This window comes from Vipera berus, assembly GCF_964194415.1.
Source record: "Vipera berus genome assembly, chromosome: 12".
NCBI classification, from domain to species: Eukaryota; Metazoa; Chordata; class Lepidosauria; order Squamata; family Viperidae; genus Vipera; species Vipera berus.
The window spans coordinates 10,584,022-10,609,401 of NC_138215.1; the positions used below are offsets into that span (position 1 = coordinate 10,584,022).

At 39.9% G+C, this 25,380-nt stretch overlaps 1 protein-coding gene across 1 annotated transcript in view; it reads left to right on the forward strand.

The window, feature by feature from the left end:
- The window catches only part of AGBL1 (AGBL carboxypeptidase 1), a gene marked incomplete at both ends in the record, with an annotated part of 353,471 nt that overhangs the window by 41,235 nt on the left and 286,856 nt on the right, over positions 1–25,380 (forward strand). The window contains 2 exons of the mRNA XM_081337616.1: positions 14,153–14,190; positions 23,544–23,752. Coding sequence (XP_081193742.1) covers positions 14,153–14,190; positions 23,544–23,752 — 247 coding nt within the window. The remainder of the gene's footprint in view (positions 1–14,152; positions 14,191–23,543; positions 23,753–25,380) is intronic.

The following is a 25,380-nucleotide window of genomic DNA, read 5'->3' on the forward strand; positions in this document are numbered from 1 at the left end:
ACAAATTACATGTCTTCATTGATAAATACTGTATATCTCTTCTGGTAGACATGTGGTCTCAAAAGACTAGTTTGAGGCAGTTCTGTCTTTATTTTTTCAAAGACAGCAGGGAAAGATAACGGAGGCAGTTATGTCCGATGGGAAGAGAGTGATCAATAGCCAGTCCAGTTTGTCCCCTGGTTCTGACTCCTTTGCTATAGCTAATCAAAGAGCTTCCCATATATGCTGTTAAATGGTGCAGGGATTTTTGTTGGAGAAAATTAGTGTTTTTCTTCATTGTTCCCTTGACTACAAGACAGGCATAAGCCTACTGTAGAATTATCAAGGTTAAGTTACAAGAAGGGAGATTTTAGTTGAACGTTTGGAGAAATTTCTGGATTACCAATTCAGCTCCATAATAGAACAGATTGTTTCGAATGCGTAATTGTTTCTGCTGGAGATTCTCAAGTAGTCAATGAGTTGTTTTCACAACACCGAAGCAGACAATTGTAAGAGATGTGTGTGACTTACAGTAAACACTGTCAAGGCAAAATAGAATCTGGAATTCAAAATATAACACAGTCACGTCAAAACGCACACCTCGTCTCTGTTACATATATCACAAAGTAATTCTTTCCTTCGGTCAAGTTGACTTTGGCTCCAGATGACTCCAAGTGATATTTTAGCAACAATGCAGAAGTCATTGTGTCCTTCTGAGATGCTTGTTGATTTCTCAAATCTAATCAACTATCCTTTTGATGATCTGCCATTTAAATTCTGACTAGGTATTACTTGGCTCAGTCTTTGCAGACTTCTGCTCATGTCAAATTCCAAATTGTCATCTCAAGGTCTGCAGTATTTCCTCTTCCTATTGGAAGAAAGGAGCTGATTTTTGAGGACTGACATCACATATTTAGCTGCCAAGAAAATAGTATTGGCAACTCACACTTTTTCTTCATTGCTCAATTCCTAGTGCATGCATCTTATCTGTCTTTGTCCCATTAAATCAAGGTCATTTTGAAAATCAGCTCCTTTGATTGTTGGGATTTCAACTATTTACTAACCCAGCTGGCATGCAAGTAACAAGATACATGTTGCTATTTATTTCACTTAGTGCCAACTCTTGATTTAGTCAGATGAAAGTTCATCAAATCCCCCAGCTGATCTTGTTTGGGAAGAATGCCAAATGATTCTTCATCAGAAATGAGACTTCTCTGTCTAGGACCTAAACTCTTCTGCTACTTTTAACAATATGTGCTATATAATCATTAATGAATAAAAACCACTGATGCAATCCTTCAAAGAACTGTCAATCTAGTTAGAAGGTCTTCTCAAATTTAATAAGGGGAGTGAGTGACCAGAGTTTCTGGTCCTAGGGCTGCTTAACAGGATTGCGCATTGCTTTGAATTTGATGGAATAAAGGTGATTCAGGGTACATAATGCATGCACATACCACCTGTCTGAAACTCTTTAAGCCAATTATAGTTTTCCCCGGGTTCACACTGGTGCTGCATGATCCTGGGAGAAGAAGACCCAGCTGCTTTAAGAAGCTACAGACAAGTGCAATGTGCTTGACCTGATGTGCTTTTTTTTTGCTTTCAAATCCCACATACTGAACAGCACCTATACTTCCTTGATAATTTATGATAAGCATAGGTTACTGTCACTTCTGCTTAGTCTCAAAGGATTTCAGCAGTTCTTGTTCTTTCATGAATCAAAGCAACAGAGGCTATCCCAGACAGGGCTGACAAAAAACCCCGTGTCACTATTCATCTTTGCTGAATACCTTAGTAAGTGTAACAGGGATAGAAAGGAATTTGTAGCAGGAGGGAAAACCTGAAGTAGGGAAATGAATTTTGGAAGTGCCACAGGATCTATCTCCTTGTATTTTCAAACTAGGATGTAAATGAAATCACAGCAGGTGACAGGGCCAAGCTGACCTTGGTTGATTTCAAGAATGCTAACAGAAATCAGAGTTCATTTGCCCTTGGACACCAGACTATCAAGAAATCCCAAAGCCCGGTGGTTTGATTAGAAAATTGAAAAAAAAAGATTTGGGCAAAAGACAAGAGCAAATTATTTCTATATTAATACCAAAGAGCAGAACATCTAGGTGTCTTTACGTTTACCTTTCCAACAATGCTTCTGGAGGATTTTAAGAAGAGACTGGACAGCCATTTGCCTGGAATGGTATAGTGTCTCCTGCTTGAGCAGGGGGGATGGACTAGAAGACCTCCAAGGTCCCTTCCAACTCTGATATTCTGGATCCCACAAACTTTCAGAAACATTCATGACAGGGTAAAAGTTGCAAACAGTTGCAAACCACTGCTTGTTTTTTTGACATGGGTTCACAAGCCCCCTGTAAAAGTATGTTAGCTTGGTGAAAAGCATCCTGGGTTACTAAATATCTCTTCCACTTGTTTTCTAGAAACCGGTGACCTTTGAGTGGACGTGCCTTCTCTTAGCATGCTTTTAAATTCCAGATGTGCCTCTGGGTTTCAAACACTAGGGGACTCATTCCTCATGCATGCAAAAAACTCTTAAGTGTGACTCTTCAGATGAATGGAATGGCTGAAGTCAGGAGAAGGGAAGAAGCAGGCAAAAAAATAAATACAACATGTTGGGAAATAGGTGCAAGAGAGAAAAAGAACAAGCATGTGCTAACAGTTTTGAGGGCAACATGGCTGGCTCAAAGCTGTGAAATGTTGCTACCAGGGAACTCCACCCGGTATTTGAATGCAATTCTGCTTTCTAAGTGTTCAACTGTGCTTGGTTTGAATGTTTCTTTGTTCCATGCTACATTTTGCACCTGAGAGGAATTCATTTTGCTGACACACTATTTTTTTTTTTGCAGCAGACAGTATTGCTAGTCTGTTTTGAGAAATATTGTGTGGAAGCCACTTGATATGTTTAAACTGCTTTGGAGATAAAATGGGAGGCAAGCAAACATTAATTCCGGCTTGCTGGTGGTTATTCCTGCCTGCCTGCCTGCCTCATTTATAAAGATTCTGAGCCGTTTTCAAATAAAAGCATAAAAAGTCAATAACATAAACAACAACATGGCCCTAATGGGTCACACTTTGAGCATCCTTAAATAATGCAATGAAGAACTATGTTTTTACAGCCCTTTGAAAATATAATATGAGGGAGGGGATGATCCAAAAAACAGGTGGCAAGCGGTTTTTGGAGATGGGAGGCACCACTGATAAAGCTTGGGCATGGGCCTCTTGTAGATATTCCCTCAGATTTAGGAACCTCAGCACAATGTTTTTATCCTGCCTTTATTGTTCTTTTATTAGCAACCCAAGGTGGTGAACATATCTAAGGCTCCTTCCTCCTCCGTTTTCTTCATAACAACTCTGTGAGGTCATCCAACTGGCTTTCATGCCTAAGGTGGGATTAGAATTCCCTTTCCCCTAGTGAATGGCCTCAAAGTCACCCAGCTGGCTTTCATGCATAAGACAGAACTAGAACTCCCAGTCTCCTGAGGATTGCCTCCAAGGCACCCAGCTGGCTTTCATGCATAAGAGAGGACTAGAACTCCCAGTCTCCTGAGGATAGCCTCCAAGACACCCAGCTGGCTTTCATGCATAAGAGAGAACTAGAACTCCCGGTCTCCTGAGGATAGCCTCCAAGACACCCAGCTGGATTTCATGCATAAGAGAGAACTAGAACTCCCAGTCTCCTGAGGATAGCCTCAATGTCACCCAGCTGGCTTTCATGCATAAGACAGAACCAGAACTCCCGGTCTCCTGAGGATAGCCTCCAAGACACCCAGTTAAGACTAAAAGTCAGTTTTCTGGTTTCTAGGCCTGCATCTTAACCACTACACCAAACTGGCATTTTTCTCCTCAAGATCTCACCAAGTACACAGATTTAACAGTCTGAAAGACATCCAGGCCCTGGACCATGCAAATCTTTCACTGTGCTATATTTTACTTGGCAAATAACAGCATTGGAAAGGATTGTGAACGTATTGTGCACGGATCCCAGTGAAAACCAAGTTGTAAAATTTAAACACATTTGCCTAGTTGCTGGCAGCTTTGCAAGTCCCCGTTCCAATGCTGCAGTCAGGGTTTAGAGCAGAACATTCTGCTTTTGAAACAAAATTGCAAAGGATCTGCTTTCTTGAAAAGCGTGATTGCATACAGAGACAAGTCTGCCAACATCTACTGCTTTCTCACTTTAAACGTTCCCATTTTGCTGATGCCAGACGTTTGGTTTGCCCTCTTTTTAAAGAGGAGGAAGCCTGCAGTTTCTGAGCTGCTTCTGAAAGAGCGGGCAATTAGTTCCCAAAACTGAACGAAGCAAGATGATGCTAAACGACTTAAATTCCAACAAAAATTAAATTAAATTACATTCACACATTTCATGATGATTTACAATATGCTGGATTTTAGTGGGGTTTTTTTCCTTCTGTTATGTTCCAAATTAAAGTTTGCTGCCAAGGGACGGTTTCAGATTTATAGGTTGTGCAGCTTATTTTATGTGTCTGGTGGGACTGATACAAGATTAATCTCTTTGCTAATATAATTAGGCTAGCCCCACACCCTTAATGAAATTTGTCCGGAATCCTATTTGGAAAAATACAGCTAATAGCCAAAGGCATTTGTTAGAACCCATAATGTCAAAAAGATAGGGGATATGTCGTGATGTCATTGCATGTATGACACTTGCCAATTACATAATTGCCCCATTTTATAATCTGATGAAAGCACATCATTTGTATTTGTATGGTGAGATGATGATTGTGATGTCACTTGCCCCCTTACCCATTCTCTCTTGAATCCCAATGGATTCCCAGAAGAACTAAGTACTCTTAATGGCTGTGAACTGCAGTTAATGTATTTCTGGCAGGCTGTCAGTTGCTATGTGCGTATATGTTATGATACAAAGTCAGTAAGAGGGCATGATGGCTCAACAGTGGTTTTTATTTTTAAAAAAATCCCATTTATATCCCGCCCTTCTCCGAAGACTCAGGGCGGCTTACCATTTAAAGCACAAATCAAATGTGCTTAGCAATAGCCTTCATTCTATGTATATGCCTGCTTATTAGGGCTTTTGCCCCACCCCCAGCGGCATTATTACAAAGTCAGCTTATTGCCCCCAACCATCTGGGTCCTCATTTTACCTACCTCGGAAGCATGGAAGGCTGAGTCAACCTTGAGCCTGGTGGGACTCGAACCTGCACTAATTGCAGGCAGCTGGTGTTACTTAAGGAGGCATTAGCCCACTGCTCCACCAAGGCTCTTTTTAAAGTTAAAGATGCTGAGCTTGTCAGCCAGAAATCTGACAAAGCCCCAGACCCAATAAGGCCAGCTCCCATTTCTTACCCCAGCTCCTGCCCACCTAGCAGTTCGAAAACATGCAAATGAAAGTAGATAAATAGGTAACACTTTGGTGGGAAGGTAACAGCATGCTGTGCTCCTTCGCATATAGTCATGCTGACCACATGACTGTGGAAGAGTCTTCAGGCAATGCTGGCTCCCTCGTCTAGGAAGTGGAGATGAGCACCCCCCTTCCCCCCAGAATCAGATACAATTGGAGAGGGGGGGGCAAACCTTTACTTTTACAAAGAAAATGTATTTATTGCTGGGAGTTTCTGGTTGTGTGCCTCTCTCTCTCTCTCTCTCTTTCTCTCTCTCTCTCTCTCTGTGTGTGTGTGTGTGTGTGTGTGTGTGTTGGAGTGAGGGTTTCCTTTTAATTTTTTTTAAAGCTATAGTAAGTGTATTTTAGCTTACAGTAGAATTTGTGAGTTTCCTGTCTCACTAGGATGGGAAATTAACATTCAGTGCAAAGCCAGACCATGTTCTCAGAGATATAAGAATGGAATGCAACATTTGCATATGAAGCTGGGACACATTTTGCCTGTTCCGATATTAGTGCATGGGTCAAGCATCTTTCATTCAGTAAACTATGGTCATAGAAACCATGATTTGGTGTGAAATGGAACCTACCCCAAACCTCTTGAAAAGCACAGAATAGTCTCTGTTCTCCCTTTGGCCCAGTGCTTCCCCTGCTAACAATGGTAAAGATGGCAATCATGCTAAAAGTTCTGAAGAAGGCCTGTACTCATTACTTTGCCAGAAGTTATTAACTTGTTAATTTGAATGGCTTGGCACACCGGGAGGTAACAACAGTAAGATAAGTACATAAAGCATTGGGTTTGAGCTGGAATACCTTGGGCTATCTGAACGCACCAATGAGCTCTGAAGATGGAAGCATTTTCATTAACGCACTTCCTGATGCATTTTCTCTTTTTATGACTGCATCATTTCTTTCTTAGAACATCCAGCTCTGCTTGTAATAAGCAATAAAGCCTTATTTCATAGAAATGCTCCTTCGAGTTGACATGATTACCCTGCCAAATTTTGTGTTACTGATGCTGTGACTGTGTAGCAGCTAGCCAGCTTTAGTGCTGGAGCATACAGAGAGGCCCAAACAACTGGAATCAGGCAATTGTGGGTATTGACAACCTCTCTGGTACATCGCCTGATATGCTGCTTCTTACACCCTACTATGGTGCTTGGAAGATTCCCCTCTGTACCCCTCACTCTCTACATTCTGTCATAATGGATGAGATGCAGTTGATGTCAGACCCTTTAAGCTCTTGGAAGGAAACAACCATTTTTTCATCTTACTCCCCGGCCATCATCAAGGACTGTGGATAGACAGGTATTTGATGTTGCCATTGTGCTCTTAGGATGGTTCCCTCCATTGCTATCTATTCCAATTCTTTGATCAGGTATTCATTATTCACGAAATAGTCTCCTGCAGTTTCTTCTTATCTTGCTATGTAAGCTGATCTCTCTCTCTCTCTCTCTTTAGTTTGTCTCCATCTCTCTCCATTCATTCATCTGTTTTCAAATTAGTTTTGCTGCACGTTATCTCCTCGCAGATAAGTCTAAAAGCGAAATCTCTTATCTCTTGTACATCAGCACCAATGGCTTGAGAACAGTTTGCATGAGGTTCTCTTTTGATGGGAATATCTTTTATCTAGAAAGTGTCCTAAAAGTATGCATTATCTGGAGAATACAGAAGCTTCTAGAGGAGAGTAGGGTTCAACAGCCAGGGTACAATAGGGTAGGTCTTAATTCAAGACAGAATCTTCCTTTGGGTCCAAATGTTGTAGTAAGCTACTCTTACTCCAACAATATAGAAAAGTCTTATTTTGCATCCTGGATAAATCTGGGAAATTAAGACATTTCTTTGCCAGAAATACTTGCAGAATTTATTCTCCCATCTAAACAGTAGAATACGAGAGAAAACTGGTTGGCATCAGACATGGCAAGACATCCTTCTTCTTTACTAGTAGTTCAAAATCTTATGGGATTTCTGCAAATCATTGGAACAGGATCTTTCTTTATTACAGTCCTTGTCCGGTCTTGTAGGATAATCCAATTTTCATTTGGCATGAAGAACAATGGCGGATTCCCCTACTCACTCTTGTTCATGGTTTGAGTGTATTTAATTTGCTAGCAGCATTTGTCAGCCTGCTTCGTTGTGTATAATTCAGTCTGTAATTTGGAGAGGCTTCAAAAGCCTTTTGTCATTCAGAGCTCTGTGGCCAGATTGCTACAGGTTTTCCTTGCTCCAATGGTTTTTAGATTATGAAGAATCTTGTATCATTATGCCAGAGAAAATGAGCAGTCAATCTGTTAAAGAATTTGTAGAGTCATCATCTGCCTTTTCACCAATTAATTTATCGATTAGCCAACCAACTGAATGCATAGACAAAAAAAATATTCTTTTGAGATTTTGGAATGATCTGCAAATGAGCTAATTATTGGAAGAGAAAACAAAAAATCCAGTGCTTTGGTAAACGTTTTTGCAAATATGCTACGGTTGGCTGAGTTCACATATTTTAAGCCATTGATCATGATTACAAGATATCATCATTTTAGCCATTGTCTATTCACTGCAGGATGTAAGGCCTCTTCCTCATGTTTCCAACCAATATGGTCCTGAGCTTCCTTTTGCCAATTGGGCCCACAATACTTGCTGATGTCGTCGATCCATCTTGTTTTAAGTCTCTTTCTTGGATGCTTTTGATCAAGTGGGATCCTATGACTGCCTTGCTCCACCTGCCCTCAGCTCTTCTTGCTATGTGACCAGCCCATTTCCATTTCAACTCTTTTACTCTCTTGATGATATCGTATACTTTTGTTTGTTCTCTAATCCATGTGTGGGTCTTTCTATCTTGCCTTGTGATGCCAAGCATGTATCTTTACATGGCTCACTGTGCCACAAGATAATAGATCAAAAACGAGCTAAACTGTGAAGTCTAAATAGGATGGACCAGACCATCCATTCAGTTATGTAGAATAAGAGTACATTCAGGATGGACTGTGACATTAGGATGGAACTGACCCAGGATTTGGCTCCCCATCATGAAGATTTCAAGCCAATAAATAATAGATTTCGATTGGGAACGAGCTTTCTGTTAATATGCTTGCATCTTACCTTTCTTTGTCCCAGTTTCTTGTAATTTTCAGTTTGATAAATTGTAATTTAATACCTAGAATCACTCATTCTATGTTTGTGAGACATATTCTGATCCCATCAGTAACATACACTATGCCTCAATGTCTCAAACATCATGGGGGATGTACTTTTGCCAGCTTGAGGAATATTGGGCAATATTATTTTTATATTGTCTCCATTGACATTGACATATACTTTTACTTCTCTGCCTCCCTTCCTGTTAGGCATGAAAGATCAACTCCACATCTGAAGGTTAAATTAAACTGACTTATTGCTAATCATGCCTATGTACAAGTATCTTCTCAACTAATGTTTAATACTTGTTTAGAGTTAGATAAGGGTCAATGGAATTCACAGGAAGGTTGGACTGAGTTCGCTTGTTGCTAAGTAGGGATTTTAGGCTGATCTTTCTCTTAATTCTGCCCCCAGGTTCTGCAACTTTTCCTGCACCTCCTTTTCAGATACTGTAGATTTATATAATAAATGAAAAGACTTTCTGGAAACTTGGTTATTTTATACAGAATACTGTTAACACCATTAACAAAGTCGATGAATCAAAACTTTGGTGTGAAGTTTTGTCCTGTGTATTTTCTCATATAAAAGATTAAGGCTTTTCCTCTAGCATGTGGTCTCTTTCCTGTATGTTTAAAACTTTGTTTTCTCTGTTTATTTTTCTCACTTTTCAACAAACATCCCCATATGTATAATAATAATAATAATAATAATAATAATAATAATAATAATAATAATAATAATAATAATAATAATAATAATAATAATAATAATAATAATAATGATGATGATGATGATGATGATGATGTTGGAAGTACCTTGGAGGTCATCTAGTCCAACCCCCTGCTCAGGCAGGAAACCCTATACCATTTCAGGCAAATGGCTGTCCAGTCTCCTCTTAAAAACTTCCAGTGTTGGAGCATTCAGCACTTCTGGAGGCAGGTTGTTCCACTGGTTAATTGTTCTCACTGTCAGGAAGTTTCTCCTTAGTTCTAGGTTGCTTCTCTCCTTGACTAGTTTCCATCCGTTGCTTCTTGTCCTGCTTTCAGGTGCTTTGGAGAATAGCTTGACTCCCTCTTCTTTGTGGCAGCCCCTGAGATATTGGAACACTGCTATCATGTCACCCCTCACCCTTCTTTTCGTTAAACTACACATACCCAATTCTTCCATCACCCCCTCCCTCTTAGCCAGTAGTGTTAAATCAACATTTAAATTGTTTGTCCCGTGGAATCTAGAATCATGAAACAGGTTTGAGACTTGGAGAGCAGGAAGATATCACCTTACTGAGGATATTTTATGTAGAAACATTCTAGAATGCAAATGGCCTTGGAATGGAGCTGTACGATCCTTAGGCTGTCTTATTTCAGGAAGAAGACATGTTTTTAGAGGAAGACAGTCAAGTACATATTGGGGGCTCCTCAAGGCAGAGGAGATAATGTAGCGCTGAAATAATTCTCCAGGTCAAAGAATAATGCCCCTAAACTCCCAAAATCTCCAACTTGATAAAACATCTGAGATTACGAAATGTCATGGTTCCAATAGATGAGACTCAGTAAAAACAGAACTCCAAGGCAGAAAGTTTCCTTAAAGAACATATTTATTGGCTACAAAGTATCAGCACGATCAAAAGTGAAACCAAGACTGAAGTTCCCTCCCAAAGGTTACCATGTTGCAAAGCTAAACTTCCCACCCCAGCATCATGTCATAAATCACATTCCCCAATCAACTACTTACTTTGGCGGACTTTCTAACGGAAGGCTCAGCCTGCCAAAATCCAGCAGCGATGACCTTGGTTCCCACAGGACAATTTATTGTTTTGTCTCACCTGAAAAACACACATTCCCCCCTCCCATACTGTGGCAACCAAAATGGCTTCAGCCAAATTTGTTGCAGCGTTGACAGTCAGATCCCCTAAAGAAAGGAGAAATCCTGTAAATGAAGAAGAGTCAGAGTTAGGAATCTGGCAAGGACATTTAAATGTTTAGATTACTCCTCAAGAACTTGTGATTAACTTTTAGTTGGCTTTAGAGTATTGCCAGGGACGCGGTGGCTCAGTGGGTTAGGACGCTGAGCTTGTCGATCAGATGGTTGGCAGTTTGGTGGGTCGAATCCCGAGTGCCACGTAACAGAGTGAGCGCCTGTTACTTGTCCCAGCTTCTGCCAACCTAGCAGTTCGAAAGCATGTAAAAATGCAAGTAGAAAAATAGGGACCACTATGGTGGGAAGGTAACAGAGTTCCGTGCACCTTTGGCGTCTAGTCATGCTGGCCACATGACCACAGAGACATCCTCGGACAAGCGCTGGCTCTTCGGCTTTGAAATGGAGATGAGCACCGGCCCCTAGAGTCAGAAACGACTAGCACACATGTGCGGGGGAACCTTTACCTTTACTTTTAGAGTATTGCCAAGACTCCTGTGATATAAGACTCCTTCGGAGTCTTTTTTCCTGCTGCTTTCCTGCCTAACTCCATTAGATCTATTCTTATTCTGAAGGATGTCTAAGGAAAGTCAGTTTATGGAGCCTGTTCATGTGGTATTATAATGTTAAAAAGAGACTATGAAGGAAGAGGACCGAGAATGAGCTATGATTTTTTTGGTTATGAATGAAGGTTCTTAAATTGTATTATCAATGGAGGTTAGTAGTCCATATGAAATATTTGCCCTGCCCTTTTAAGACTAATGTTGCTGTTCTAACATCAAAGAATTGGATACTGTTCCATCAATACAGCTGTTCGACTTTGGATAGCAATGTTGCTGCTTTTCCTACAATGTTGGTTTTATTTGGTCAAGCATCCAGAACCAATGAAATATGGTATAACAACAACAACCACACCATATCTAATGCTTTTGTTTCCTTCCAGTGAATGTGAAATGGCTTTTTGATTGGGTGCTGGGGAAGTGCTAATGTTCTTCTCCCTTCTTTGCTAGAGCCACTTATATCTTGTTCCTCATTTATAATCTCCATTGGGCACAAGAATTTCAGTGTTCACCACATGTAGATTGTGGTAATAGTTGTGCCAGCAGGTGGCATCCCAATGCTCAGACTGGTTAATATTGCATTGACCAACTCTCAATAACGATCTGGCTGTTATCTCTCCCTCCAATGAAAGTGATCACACACACCCATTTTTCAATCAGCAAAGTTACAGCAAATTGCTAGAACTGAAACATCAGCCCAGCTGGCTCTTATATGTTAATCATTTGCTTCTAGGGCTCCAAAATATTTGTGCATTTAAAACAAGGAAGGAACAGTAGCCTTGGAAGAGTAGAGGTTGGTGGGAAATGCTAGAATCTCAGTTCTTGGCTGTAGAGTGGACTTGCAATGTGAAATAATTGAATGGCAATGAAATATTTATTTTTGGCTGCCGCTCAGTAATTGGATTGGTGCCAAAGTTAATGTGAATCAGTACAGACATTGCTTAAAGGTATATCAGTTTCATGCTGAGATTGATTCCAAGTGACTTCATGGACATGGGAACATAGTTCTCTTAGTTTGTTACCAGCTATTTCTGGGCTATCCAGAAATATCCATTGTTGGGATTTTGGTGTTTGCTAAGCTTGATTTTTTTTTCTTGAAAACATTTGTTTGCCTGTTATTCATATGTTGATTGCTGGGTGCGCAATCAAGAACACTCTTAAGATGAAACAATACAGCCAATCAAGCCAAATCAGAAACAGGTTCACAAACTATAAGACAGGTAGGAAAAAATACCGCACATAAACTACCAGCAAACCTAACTCTTATGTTAAAGCACTGATGTTGTTATCTAATTTGGTAAGAAAACATTTGCAAGAAGAAAACCAAGCTCAGCTAACACAAAATTGCCAACATTTCAATGCTAAGCTGCATACATCCCCCATTAATTGGTTTCCAGTTCCCAAAATAATGTGATGGTGATGTTATCCGTTCAGTCATGTCCAATTCTTGACGATTCTTGTGGATGAGATCTCCCCACATCTTCCAAAATTGCACTACTTTTTTGGGTATGGTTAGGAGGGTGCTTATTTTCTGAGCCTGCCTTATCCACATTCCCTGGCAAAATACATGGGGAAATCCCATTGGGGAAAACCCACTTAGGGTTAGGGTTAGGTTTTCACAAATTTGGACAGAAAAATGGACATCGCCAACACATTCGGAGCCCATGGGTATGGTTAGGAGGGTGCATATTTTCTGAGCCTGCCTTATCCATGTTTCCTGGGAAAATACATGGGAAAATCCCATTTGGGGAAACCCCACTTACGGTTAGAGTTAGTTCTCCATGAATTCAGACAGTAAAATGGACCTTGCCAATTAGTTTTGGAGTCCATAGATATTGTTAGGATGGTGCATATTTCCTGAGCCTGCCTTATCCACATTCCCTGGCAAAATGCATGGGAAAACCCCATTGGGGGGCATATGCACTTAGGGTTAGGGTTAGGTCTCCATGAATCCGGACAGCAAAATGGACCTCACCAATGGATTGGGAACCCCTGGGTATGGTTAGGAAGGTGCATATTTTCTGAGCCTGCCTTATTCAAGTTCCCTGGGGGAGAAATCCACTTAGGGTTTGGTTTAGGTCTCCATGAATTCGTAGGCCAAAATTGACTTCGCCAACAGATTCGGAGTCTATGGGTATAGTTAGGACAGTGTTTGCCTTATCCACGTTCCCTGGCAAAATACATGGGAAAATTCCTTTTGGGGGGGGGAGAAACAATAGTTGGAAACTAATGAAGAAGAGAAGCAACCTCTAGAACAGACATGTCAAACACAAGGCCCGGGGGCCAGATCCGGCCCGCGAAGTGATTTCATGCGGCCCACGAAGCCATCATGGAAACAGTGAGGGAACGGCCCCCACTGCCTTGGCCCTGGCCCAGAGACCCTCCTTCTGACAGAGACCCTCAGATCTGTCCCACTCCTGCCCAGGCCCCCATAGGCACCCTTGATGCAAATGATGTAGAGCTGGCCACGCCTACCCAGTAGGCCATACGCACTCTAACCACGCCCACCCAGTAGGTCATGCCCACCCTGGCCATACCCACCCGGCCCCCTGAGGGCAACCGCAATGCTGATGCAGCCCTCAATGAAATTGAGTTTGACACCCCTGCTCTAGAATTAAGGAAAAATTTCCTAACGGGGATAATGATTAATCAGTGGAACTGCTTGCCTCCAGAAGTTGTGGGTGCTCCATTACTGGAGGCTTTTAAGGAGAGACTGGACAGCCATTTGTCTGAAATGGTATGGGGTCTCCTGCTTGAGCAGGGGGTTGTATTAGAGGACTTCCAATGTCCCTTCCAACTCTTGTTTTTCTGTTAATAGCCAAGCCTAGATTTGATCTGACAATGCCAAACCAGCAGTAAAGGATGGCAGGTATTAGGGAGATATAAGATCTGAAGACACTCTATCAAGAATAAAATATATTCCCAGTTACCTGGACATTTGTACAACGTGCCCAAAGCAGATCAGCTAATGATAATGCAAAGGCTCCGGGTCTAATTATCTCATGGGACCAAGCATTAAAGATAAAACTTTCTAAGTTGGTAGGAATGCCAAAATAAAGCTTTTCCTTTGGAGCTCTTCTATCAGTTTGCAGTTGCTGGGAGGGAAACCACAGGAGAAATTAGAAAGCCAAAAGGTTACTGAAATTATGGAAGCAAATGATCTTTCTCTTTTTCCCCCCCTCCCCTCTTCTCTCCTTAGGGCAGCAGTTGAAGCTCTGGCAGCTTTGTTGAAATCAAGTAAGCTTTTCTACCTTTCTCATGTTTTTTTCTCCCTACACACTATTTCCTCTGCTGTCTGTATACACAGAAATGCTCTCATTTGTATAAAGTCTCCCCATCTCTTCCCTCCTTCATTCTAATTAGGATCACTCCTCTGAAACTGCAATAGGACACTGAGACTGCAAAAATGCAGTGCAGAGGACATGTGATACTTCGAACATGTCACACTATATTTACCTCACTTTAGGGTACAGCACACGAGTTATTAAAAAAAAGAAGAAAATTCTTCTTGCCAAGTTCTAGATGCCACCTCTTAAAGGGCTGGATTTATAGTGTATTTATCCTCAGGTCTACCAAACTGTTTTCTCCTGGATTTGGAGAACACTTTAGGGCAGGAGTAATCCTTGGGATTTGGACAGCCCAATGTGGGTGCTTGCCACAAAATGGTGCTTGAGACTAGCCATTTGTGACAGAAGTCAAACTAAGGTTAACTCTTGGTCTAGCTCTTTCCCCTCTGCCAAGCAGTTCTCTACTTACAGCTCAACTTCTTATTCCAACTCAAGCACTGAGATTTATCGCCCTCGTTTTGTTTTGCAAGAATGCCCATAGGACATATGAGGGCTTTGGGGCATTTTCATGAGTAAGGATGATGTTGTTAGAATAATTAATCTAGGGCAGGGAATTGTGTAAGCAGCAGCAATACATTGCCTATTTGAACAGATTTCTGGTTTGAATCATACCTGAATTGTAAATTCTAGGAAATACTGCTTTTCTTCGGCATCTTTCAGTAAGGCTTCTAATGAGTTCCTGGAGAACCTTTTCTCCAGGGATATGTGGAGTTCTTGTCCACAAATAATTGGAGGCTCAAGGCTGGAAATATCGGAATGGTTCTCCTCCAAGAACCACTCTAATATTATTAGTTTTACAAAAATGGATTTGCTAAGAATGGTCCAGTCTCTGGCCCTGGAGAATGGAATGGAATATTTTATTAGCCAAGTATGATTGGACACGCAAGGAATTTGTCTCCGATGCATAAGCTCTCAGTGTTGATGTATATCAACACTGATGTTGATGTGTACCAGTGTTTGATGTAGCAAACCCACTAAAAGGTGATGGCCTTTTGCAACAGTGCTGCCACTACTATCCCAGTGGGTTCAGTGCGACTTCAAGGAGAGGTGAGATGACATTTTGGAGACCAGGATATTGGTTCCTAGTGGCAGAGAAGGAAAGCTTTGGAGAATCACTGAAGATTGCTAAGTTATGGTGACATTCAGCTGCAGCCTTATTTATGCAGGGTTTAAAGTATCTGCTAAATGAAAGAACAGGCCCTCGCACAATCCTGCACAAAGAATGAATGTTCCTGAAGCCAGTGTTATATCATCCTGTGTCTCTTTCTCCCATCCCAAAACAACTTAGGCATTTATCACCAGAATTTAATAAAGCTTTGTCTCCAGTCGAAGAACACTTTTTCTTCATCAATCTTCCTGATGGTAAATCACAAGCCTATGTTGTCCTTTTCCACTCTCAGTCATGAGTGCACCCTCCTTTTCACTGCCCCAAATCCTTGCACACGCTTTGAGGAGTCAAAGGAATCTTGGAGAGAAGCAACCTAAAACTAAGGAGAAAATTCCTGACAGTGAGAACAATTAATCAGTGAAACAATTTAGCTCCAGAGGTTGTAGGTGCTCCATCACTGGAGGCTTTTAAGAAGAGACTGGACAGCCACTGGTCTGAAATGGTACAGGGTCTCCTGATGGAGCAGAGGGTTGGACTAGAAGACCTCCAAGGTCCCTTCCAACTCTGTTATATGAGCATTAGGATTTGAGTGCTTTTTTGTGAAAGAAACCCAGAGCTCTAGAAGTTGATCTATTTAAAATCTACTGATTGAAGTTTTCAATTCACAAATAACACGACAGCATCAACCTTCAAACCGTATTGAAAGGTCAGATTATTACGATGAGCAAATGCCTCAATTCAGGTTTTAAATCTTAATCTGCCAACTCTAGTGCTACCTGCACCTTTTAGAATGGAAATGTCGGATATTAAGAAAGAGGAAAGCAATGAGAGCGGTTTGTTTTGTTTTGTTTTGTTTTGTTTTGTTTTAAAAAACACTTCTCTTTTACTCACCAGCTCCAGGGATCTGACATTATTGAAGTAGCATTAAAGCAAAACTATGAGAATGGAGGGTGGTTTTTTTTTGTTTTTTTTTTGATGAACAGTGTTACTAAGAGAGGGGAAAAAATTCCTTTTTCCAGTTTTTTCACAGGAAGTATTCCTTGAGAAGATTGTCTTCTCTTACTTTATACTTCTCCTCTTTCATATTGGCCCCAATTGCCCTCTCTTTTATGGTTAACCTAGATAATGTGCAAGCTGTCATCCTGCTTCAGTTCCTAATTTAATGCAATATATTTTAAGTATATGGTGCCTCGGTCTAATTTAGGATTAAGTAGTTGGCGTAATGCTTTCCTTTTAGATTTCTTTTAAATAAATAAACCATCTTACCGCCAGTGTGTAGCTTTCAGGATTAAAGAATAACAATGCATTCCTCCATTAGCATCAGTGACGTTTTGTAGCTATTTCTCCTGTATTTGAAAATTTATTTTAAAAAAAAATAGGAAGAATGTTCAGTGCTACCATATCATAACACCGGGAATCTCCCTGGAGACTCTGCTGATTTAATGCTAGTTTTACCTCTGCTTGGCACATGATGGGAACTGAAACTATTGGGTGGAGGTAGCATTTTGTGTTAACACTTTGATCAGGCATACATTAGTGAAATTATTGCACGTGTAATAGAAAATTACAACGTTCTGCTTTTGTTCCTTTTTTGTGGCCGTGGGTTATGTGTATACTTCAGTTGGTTATTAAACAGCAACGTTTCTGATAAAATAAAACTAGTCAACGCATACATAGAATACATAGAATCATAGACCTGGAAGGGACTTCAGAGGCAAATCTCTGCTGAAGGCAGAAGACCTTATACCATTCTGGTCAAACGGTTGCCAGTCTGTTCTTGAAAACCTCCACTGATGGAACATATTAGTTTGAGTTCTGAGTCTTGAAAAAAAAAAGTCATTGGAAACCCCAGATAGGCAAAGAACAAATAGTATGTGCCACAGTGTCTTTGTGGGGTATCAGTACAAATGTGATAATGTGAACTTGGTGGAGAAATTCAGAATTCACAGAGCATAGCTTGGTGATAAAACACATGCATTAATGTGAATTGCATTGATTCCTGGGCAGCAAAATTGGAAAAAGCCTTTTTTTAGATAGTTACTAGTAGTCAGTAAAAAATAGTTGTGTTTATATATTGTACAGCTTCATAATGTAACGTGTTCCATTTCCATTTAACAGACAGTTAAATTGTAGTTTAATCAATAAAGCATAGCAGTGGGTAAACCAGGTCACTGTCTGGTTCAAATTCATGAAGATATGATTCTTTTTAAGGCATGTTGTACTCCTTTCATGGTTATTTTGAGGATCCAGATTGTTGAAGGCAATATGCTGACATTGTAAACTGCCCAGAGGGTGCTGTGAAGCATTATGAAGTAGTATATAAGTGCTATTGCTATTTTAAAAGAAAAAATCAAATCAGGTGCGATTTTGGACATTTCCCCAAATCCTCACAAAGAGGTTTAGCCTATTTTTTATTTTTTAAATATAGGTTGGTGGTGAAAGAGCGGTGTGGTGGCCTAGTGGTGAAGACGTTTGTCTCCCACTCGGAAAGTTGAGAGATCAATCCTAGGTTGTGGCAGATGTTTCTCTCCTGGGGTGCAAAGAAAAAAAAAAGTCTGCTGTGAACTCTGCATGGTGTTAGAAAGGGGATCCGGCCAGTAAATGCTCAGCTTCATCCAGTTGCCCTGACTCTACCCCAAATTAAGGGATTACATGGTTGTAAAAAGTGATTTATAAGTTGGTGGAGAATGATGGAATTTCTAAAGCCCCTTTGCCTAAGTCAGGGTTAGGCAACCTTGGCTCTTTTATGACTCGTGGACTTCAACTCCCAGAATTCTGGGAATTGAAGTCCACGAGTCATAAAAGAGCCAAGGTTGCCTACCCCTGGCCTAAGTTGTTCTGATCTGTGTTAGTTGTGTACATGTAGTTTTTAAAGTCTATTCCACCGGATGCAGTGATGGGCATGCCTTTAGATGACTTTACAGAGATGTAGGATAAATGTGTGGCTATTAATGGCTGGTACCACTGATGTCTTCAAATTACCTTTTGAGTAAAAGTCAGAATCTAATAGATCTCAATGAACCAAAATGAAAGAGAGCAATTGCCATTGTTTTCTGTTTGTGAGCTTTCTGAATTCAGCTAGCCTGCCATGAACTAACAAAATACTGAACTAGAGATACCTGTGTTGTGAACCATCACTGTTTCTCATATATTCACATCAAGTAGCTTGTCTCTGACATTAATTGCAGTATTGGCCATTCTGGTCTATCACCCCAATAAAGATTTGATTTGACTTGATTTGATTTGCAATATTGCAAGTCACGGCTCTGAAGTCCTGAATCTCAAAGCCGTGTACTTGTGGAACTTTCCATGGTGCTGAAGTTTTCATTTCGCAAAGATGCTTCAGAAAGCTACTTTAGTGTATATCGGGGGGGGGGGGGGTCTTCAAACTGGCTGAGGAATTCTGGGAGTTGAAGTCCACAAGTCATAAAAGGGCCCAGTTTGAAGACCCCTGTTGTATATCTTATCACCTGAGCCATCATCTTGTCAATGTTTTGGATTGCTAGTGGAGCAGCACAATTGCAACTGAATGGTCACGTGTGAATGTTTTCCTATATTAACTTTCTCCTATCATCACTTTGTGCCTCAGATATGAGTGTTTTAAGGAAAAGGCTAGGCAGGGCTTATTCATGCAATTTTCTTCATTTGGGAAGTTTTTGACAGAAAAATCAAATTTCAACAAGAAAATCTTCATTTCTGGTGTAAAGTGGTCCAGTCCATCCCAGTCATAATATTCTCCTGATCCTTTAGCTAACATCTCTCTTTTATTTTCCATAATATCACCCAACTTATCAAATTCAATAAGGGAAACACATTTGCCTGAATAATAGTAATAGTAATAATAGTAGTAGTAACAACAACAACAACAACAACAACAGAGTTGGAAGGGACTGTGGAGGTCTAGTGGCTGGCTCAGGAATTCTGGGAGTTGAAGTCCACAAGTCATAAAAGAGCCAAGTTTGCCTTAAAAAGTTATATTTTCCTTATTTTACATTATAATTTGCAGTGGAAGCTGTAGTATACACCAGGAAGCAGGGGTTATATAATCTTCTGTAAATTAGTGTAACATTTTGAATTGATACCAATAAAATTCTTCAGGAGATAGTTAAAATATTATTGCTTTGTTTTTCTCCTCCTGCACATCCCCCAATCTTTTTCTTCTTCTTACAATCTGTATTCTTTTTGCTCCACATGGGGGTGCTCTTACCATAACTATTCCAGTTTTCCAAAACCTGTAATCCAGTATTTATTTTTAGTGAGTAATTTGTTTATCAGCTAGTTATTTTAATCTGATGCTGGCCATATTTATCACTGTCAACTAGGAAGTATTCTCCCAGCATTAGAAACTTATGCAACTTGGAAAGTAATTAACAAGTAGAAGCTGATTTCAGAGCCTTTGGTTGGTGGTGTCAGGGGAAAAAAAAGGGGACTGGGGAAGCCAGTTGCATTGACTTTTTGAGGAACAAAATGTACAGTTTAGGCCAGGGGTAGGCAACCTCAGCATAGCTGACTCAGGAATTCTGGGAGTTGAAGTCCATGACTCATAAAAGAGCCGAGGTTGCCTACCCCTGGTCTAGGCAATCTGGACATGCCAATCTATTGAACGGTTTCAAAAAAGGCTCTCATGCCAAAAGCCTCTTGCTAGGATCCAATGTAGGCTGTTGATTATAGAATGATGTATTTAATGTAGAATAGTTACAAAAATATTAGTAAACCCCAAATCATATAAAGTTGTGTTATATAATACTGATGACTATTCCTAGGAGAAAGTCTTGAAAGAGGTTTAGGTTGATGAAAGTTCATTGGGATAACATGCCACCAAGCCGGAACGGGATCTGTTTGGTTTAGTTTTAGCATATTGTATGATCCCAGATATTGGCAGTTCTAAAACATGACTAATATGAACATTAATCAGATTACAATATTTGTGATGATGACATTGTTCTTGATGATGATGATTGATGACAATGATGATGATGATTGATGATGACAATGATGAAGATTGATGATGATGATGGCAATGACCATTTGGTGTGAATCAGCCCTTCTTCACTATCATCCTGGATTAATCTATCAGTTTTGATTATTTGTAATATTCAAATAGTTTTCTTAGAAAGCATTATATTCTAAGGGTGTACTATTATTAATATTAGATTATTAGAATGTAAACAGCAGTAGTCCAGTTCTTCAAATGTGTAGTTCAGGTCCCATTTTATCCTTTCTCAGTCAGATTTTTCTATTCTAATATACACACATATTGAACATATTGAGTTAAACTAGGATTGATAAGAAGATCAGCTCAAAACTTTAACAATAACATTTTTTGTGGACATTGTTTTGCTTTATTTGTTTTTCTTCTGGAGAGAACAATTGAATGAGATTCAGGACATCAAAATGACAACTGTATGAAAAGATGGAAATGTCACTTTGAAGCCTTTGCACCAAATAACAATTGACAATATTTGATCAAAAGTATATTTTTTCCCATTTTAACCCATTTCATATTTTGCTTTTATTGCAAATGCTGCCTCCTGTATAAATCCTAGCTAAATGGACATTTTACAAAGGATGTAAGAAGAGTCTTATTGTATTAATCAAAAGATGCATCCAAACTAGCATCCTGTTTCCATAGTGGCCAGTCAAATGTCTTTAAGAAATTCACATTCTGAGCATTGGCTCAATGACATACTTCTGCTTCTGTTTCTCAGCTTAGGTATTAACAGACTGATCACTTCTGAGATAGGACATATTACTAAGCCATTGTTTGGTTTACCCATGCTTTATTGAATAAGCAATAAAGGTGTGAACTTAGCTTATGTAGAGACATTGTAGTGAATAACTATTAATAGCCTTTTTCATACATTCATCAAAACTCTCTTAAACTTGGTAGCCATTATGAATGTTCAAAGAAGTTAATTGTACAGGTTAGCTCTGTGCTCTGTGATAAAGCACTTTGCCTTCTGACTATTCCCATTGACTCACCACTGGGAAGTAAATGCTTTGATCAGAGCAAAACTGCATGTAGTTTTGCAAATAAAATAAGAGATAGGAGATGTAGTAAAGTAGTGATAAACTTTGTTGTTTGCTTGCAGATGTTTCATTAATTAGGACAATGTTGGGTAATGAAATGTCTGTTAACAAACAACCCAGTTAAGAGAGCACCGAGAACTCCATAATTCAACTCGATAACCACAACAACAACAATAAAAAAGTTGAAAGAGACCTTGGAGGTCATCTAGTCCAACCCCCTGCTCAGGCAGGAAACCCTATACCATTTCAGACAAATGGCTGTCCAGTCTCTTCTTAAAAACTCCCAGTGTTGCAGCATTAGTAGTTTTGAGCCGTAGATTGTGTTGCTCTTGTATCAAGCCAAGCATAATCCTAGCTGGATTCCTTCATATAATGATTATTTTCTTAATACCATATAAGAGGAATATTGAATGTTTTACAAACTTTGCCTTTATGGGTCACCTCTTATCTTTCACTATGAAACAGTCTAATTATTTAAAAACATTTCTGTGCGCTGTTCCCCATGGCATGTTCCCAAAACAGCTGATAAACCATACCCAAATTATAGCAGTGGAATGATAGCACTTGTACAACATGATTGAAAATCAGAATAAGATAGATAACAAATGTCTGAAGGCCAAGCATCCAGTCAATTAAAACCTCTTGAGTGAGCCAAGTGAAAAAGAGAGGTTGGTTCTAGAATTCTTTTACAAGATGGGGAAGAGGAATTATTCATGAAGATCACAAATCTTGGCAGATAATTTTGTCATAAGCATTGGTGGCTATCTTTGAAGCAAACCAAGGTTTGATAAATGGAGTTTGCACACAACATGTTCCTTCAATGACACAAGAGTTTTATTAGCAACTGTGAGTCAATCTGATATTGTCATTTGGAGACTAGAATAGTAGAGGACACCTATAAGAGATGCCAGGCAGACAGAAAGGCTGTTCCTGATTGCTATTCAAATGTGTTTGCTCACTAGTCTCTTTGATTACTCCTTTCCTGACAACTTTTGATGAGTTTGACCTTTAACAATAATAACAACAACAAAGGATACTTATAAGGTCAGGATGTTTCTGTAATGCAGCTGTCTTTGTTTGAGGCCTAGCGGAGATCTCTGGTATGTTGTCAGTTAAGGCATTTGGTCAACTTATACGAACTGCAGAATTTCAACAGGCAATTTTATGAAGATAGGTTTAGCCAAACCCACCTTGCTTTTGTGAAAAGGTCTGTGTACTCCAGCACAAACATATTCTGGTGCTTTCAGTACTGCTAAATGTAGGACATTTTTGACATTTTTTTTCTCCTATCATTTACCATTTCACAACCTTGTGTGCACCGAAACAGCAGTCCTATAGTCTTGCTAACTTTCACATGAACCTTATTTATTTATTTACAAGATTTGTATGCCTATCCATCTTAAAACCCAACTCTGGGCAGCTCACAATAACAATCAAAGTATTTGCAAAGCAAGCAAGGGCCTTCTTCGTCTCTTTGTTCTGCTCACAAGCTATCACTGCCATTGACCAGGATCTTCTGGACGCTTGGAAAATTAACAGAATATTGCAAGTCCAAAAGTACAATTCTCTACCCATCTCCTTTACTCTCAAGAAATCAGGGAGGGTCTGTTCTGAGTTTCTTGCCCCACCTACTATCTAGTTTCGGGTTATGCTGTCTCTTATTTGACCGTTCCTCAAATTGCATCTCTGGGCTCAGTTTCCCATAGGTCATCCCTACGTAGCCCAATGACACACACTTAGTACCACAAGCTCACGCACACCGATTCTGGTCCATCAAATACAACAGAATCTATTCATAGATCCTAGTTTACCATCCAAATTCAGCCAGCTGTGGAAGACAAAACACAACTTCCCAAAGGAAAGGAAAGGATGCAAGAGGCAAGTTACTCTCTCCTGTTTTAAAAGTTCACCTGAGAAGGGAAACCCAACATCCTGAATAGTTCCTTTGCATTTGATTTTGCTCAAGCTTCTGTTGTTTCTGGATGGACGAGTCAGCTAACTTTCCTTTCATCTTTTCGGTGAACCAACGTTTCCCCATTTGTGTCTAATAATTGAACTGTAGATATTTCCTGTAGCTGCTCAATCAGTTGGCTCTTTGCTTTCAGAGTCCAACAGTCGCCGAGCTGTACACAGAGGCTACGTTTGTCAGTTGCTCCGGTTATATCAAGATTGGCATCATCGAGACACTTCAAATAACTACATTCTAATCCGGAGGGGGCTTTTGCTTTGTCTCAAGCATGTCACCAATGTCCGCTCTGGGAGAGAAAGTTTCCTTCTTGTTCATGGCATGGAGATCCTTTTCAGAACAACTCAGGTAAGCAAACTTTCAGTGACCACGTTTGTGTAACATTTTGAGTTTAGCTCAGCCTTGGAGATAGAATAGAGAATAGAGCTGGAAGGGAACCTGGGGGTTTTCTAGTCCAGCCCTCTGCTCAAGCAGGAGAACCTATACCCTCCCAGACAGGTGAATGTCCAGTCTCTTCTTAAAAATCTCCAGTGATGGAGTGCCCACATTTCCTGGAGACAAGCTGTTCCACTTGTTGATTGTTCTCACTGTCAGGAATTTCTCCTTAATTCCAGGTTGCTTCTCTCTTTGATCAGTTTCCAACCATTGTTTCTGCCCTCTGGTGCTTTGGTGAACAAAGTTGAGGTCGAGCCTTCCAATGGTACCAAATGATGGTTAATCACCCTGCCAGTAGACCCACTTCTTCCACTCTTGTTGCCTTGGCTTGACTCCTGCTTGCACTGAGCTTCTTTTCACCTAAATATATTGGGACACCTTTTTTTTTCCTATTGGGCTGGAGCCACACACTATGGAGGAAAGCTAGATTGTCCTCGTTCCCTTTAATGACCCCAATTAATCCTTCTCTCTATTTGTTCATAGATGGTGAAAACAGTGGAAAAGTAGAGAATCTTGCTTGAATTATTGGGGTTAATAGGGGGGTCCTTGGTGCTCTTTGAGCCACACAGTTCAACTCTGAGTTACCAATATTGTCTGCTATTGGTTAATGGTTGCTTCAAGAGATTGTCCCTGACAGGTCAATAACAGTAGTGGAGCCCCAAATTAGGTTCAGTTTGAAAGACGGACCACCTTTAGGTGAATTAACTGTAATTAAACTGTGGCTTACAGGCTATGGTTAAAATTCTCTGCCTTAGTGATAAACTGATTTACAATATATATTCAGTCAACATTCCAAGGCGCATGATGTGGCTTTAATGAGTTAGGATGTTGTAGTTGCCAAGGCATTCCATACGATTTATCTTCTTTAGACTTGGTCCATAATGACCACTTAAAAATTGCCCCAAATAACATGAATAACATCACTTAAAAACAGGTATACCCCATGGAAAATGAAGTGTAATTATTATGTAATGATTTTGCATGTTTATTTTCATTTAAGTAGAAATACCAAATTTGGAAGGACTGTGATCAAAAGAAACTCACAGCCAAGGGTGAAATATTGATGTTTATATTTATGATCTCTTGCTCTTACAATTAGACTTGGATTAGGTAGTCTTTAGTCTTTAAAAAATCACCCTCAAGCTGAACGTTTAAAAGTCCTTGAAAGAGAGATCTATCCTCCATAAAGTATAAGCACTCTAATTTATTCCTAACCTCCCTTGTCTTTTGGAAATTGTGGATGTAAATTAACATAAGGTATAACTTGAATAGAGAAATTAGTTTGTAGTCAGCAATATCTTCACGGGCTGTGTCTTATTTTCCTTATTAACTAATCCAGTTTTAAGGTACGAGTAAAAAGAATACTTCCCAAATCATGTAACATTTCCTGTTAGAATTATGGACAAGTAATTCATTCAATCTTTTCTATCTCAGTTCTGCATCTGTAAGCATTTTTTTTTAAAGTGTGAATTTCACATTTATTTCAATTTTTTTTATCCAATGTCCATTTTATATGCAATGTCCTCAAACCTACATATTCT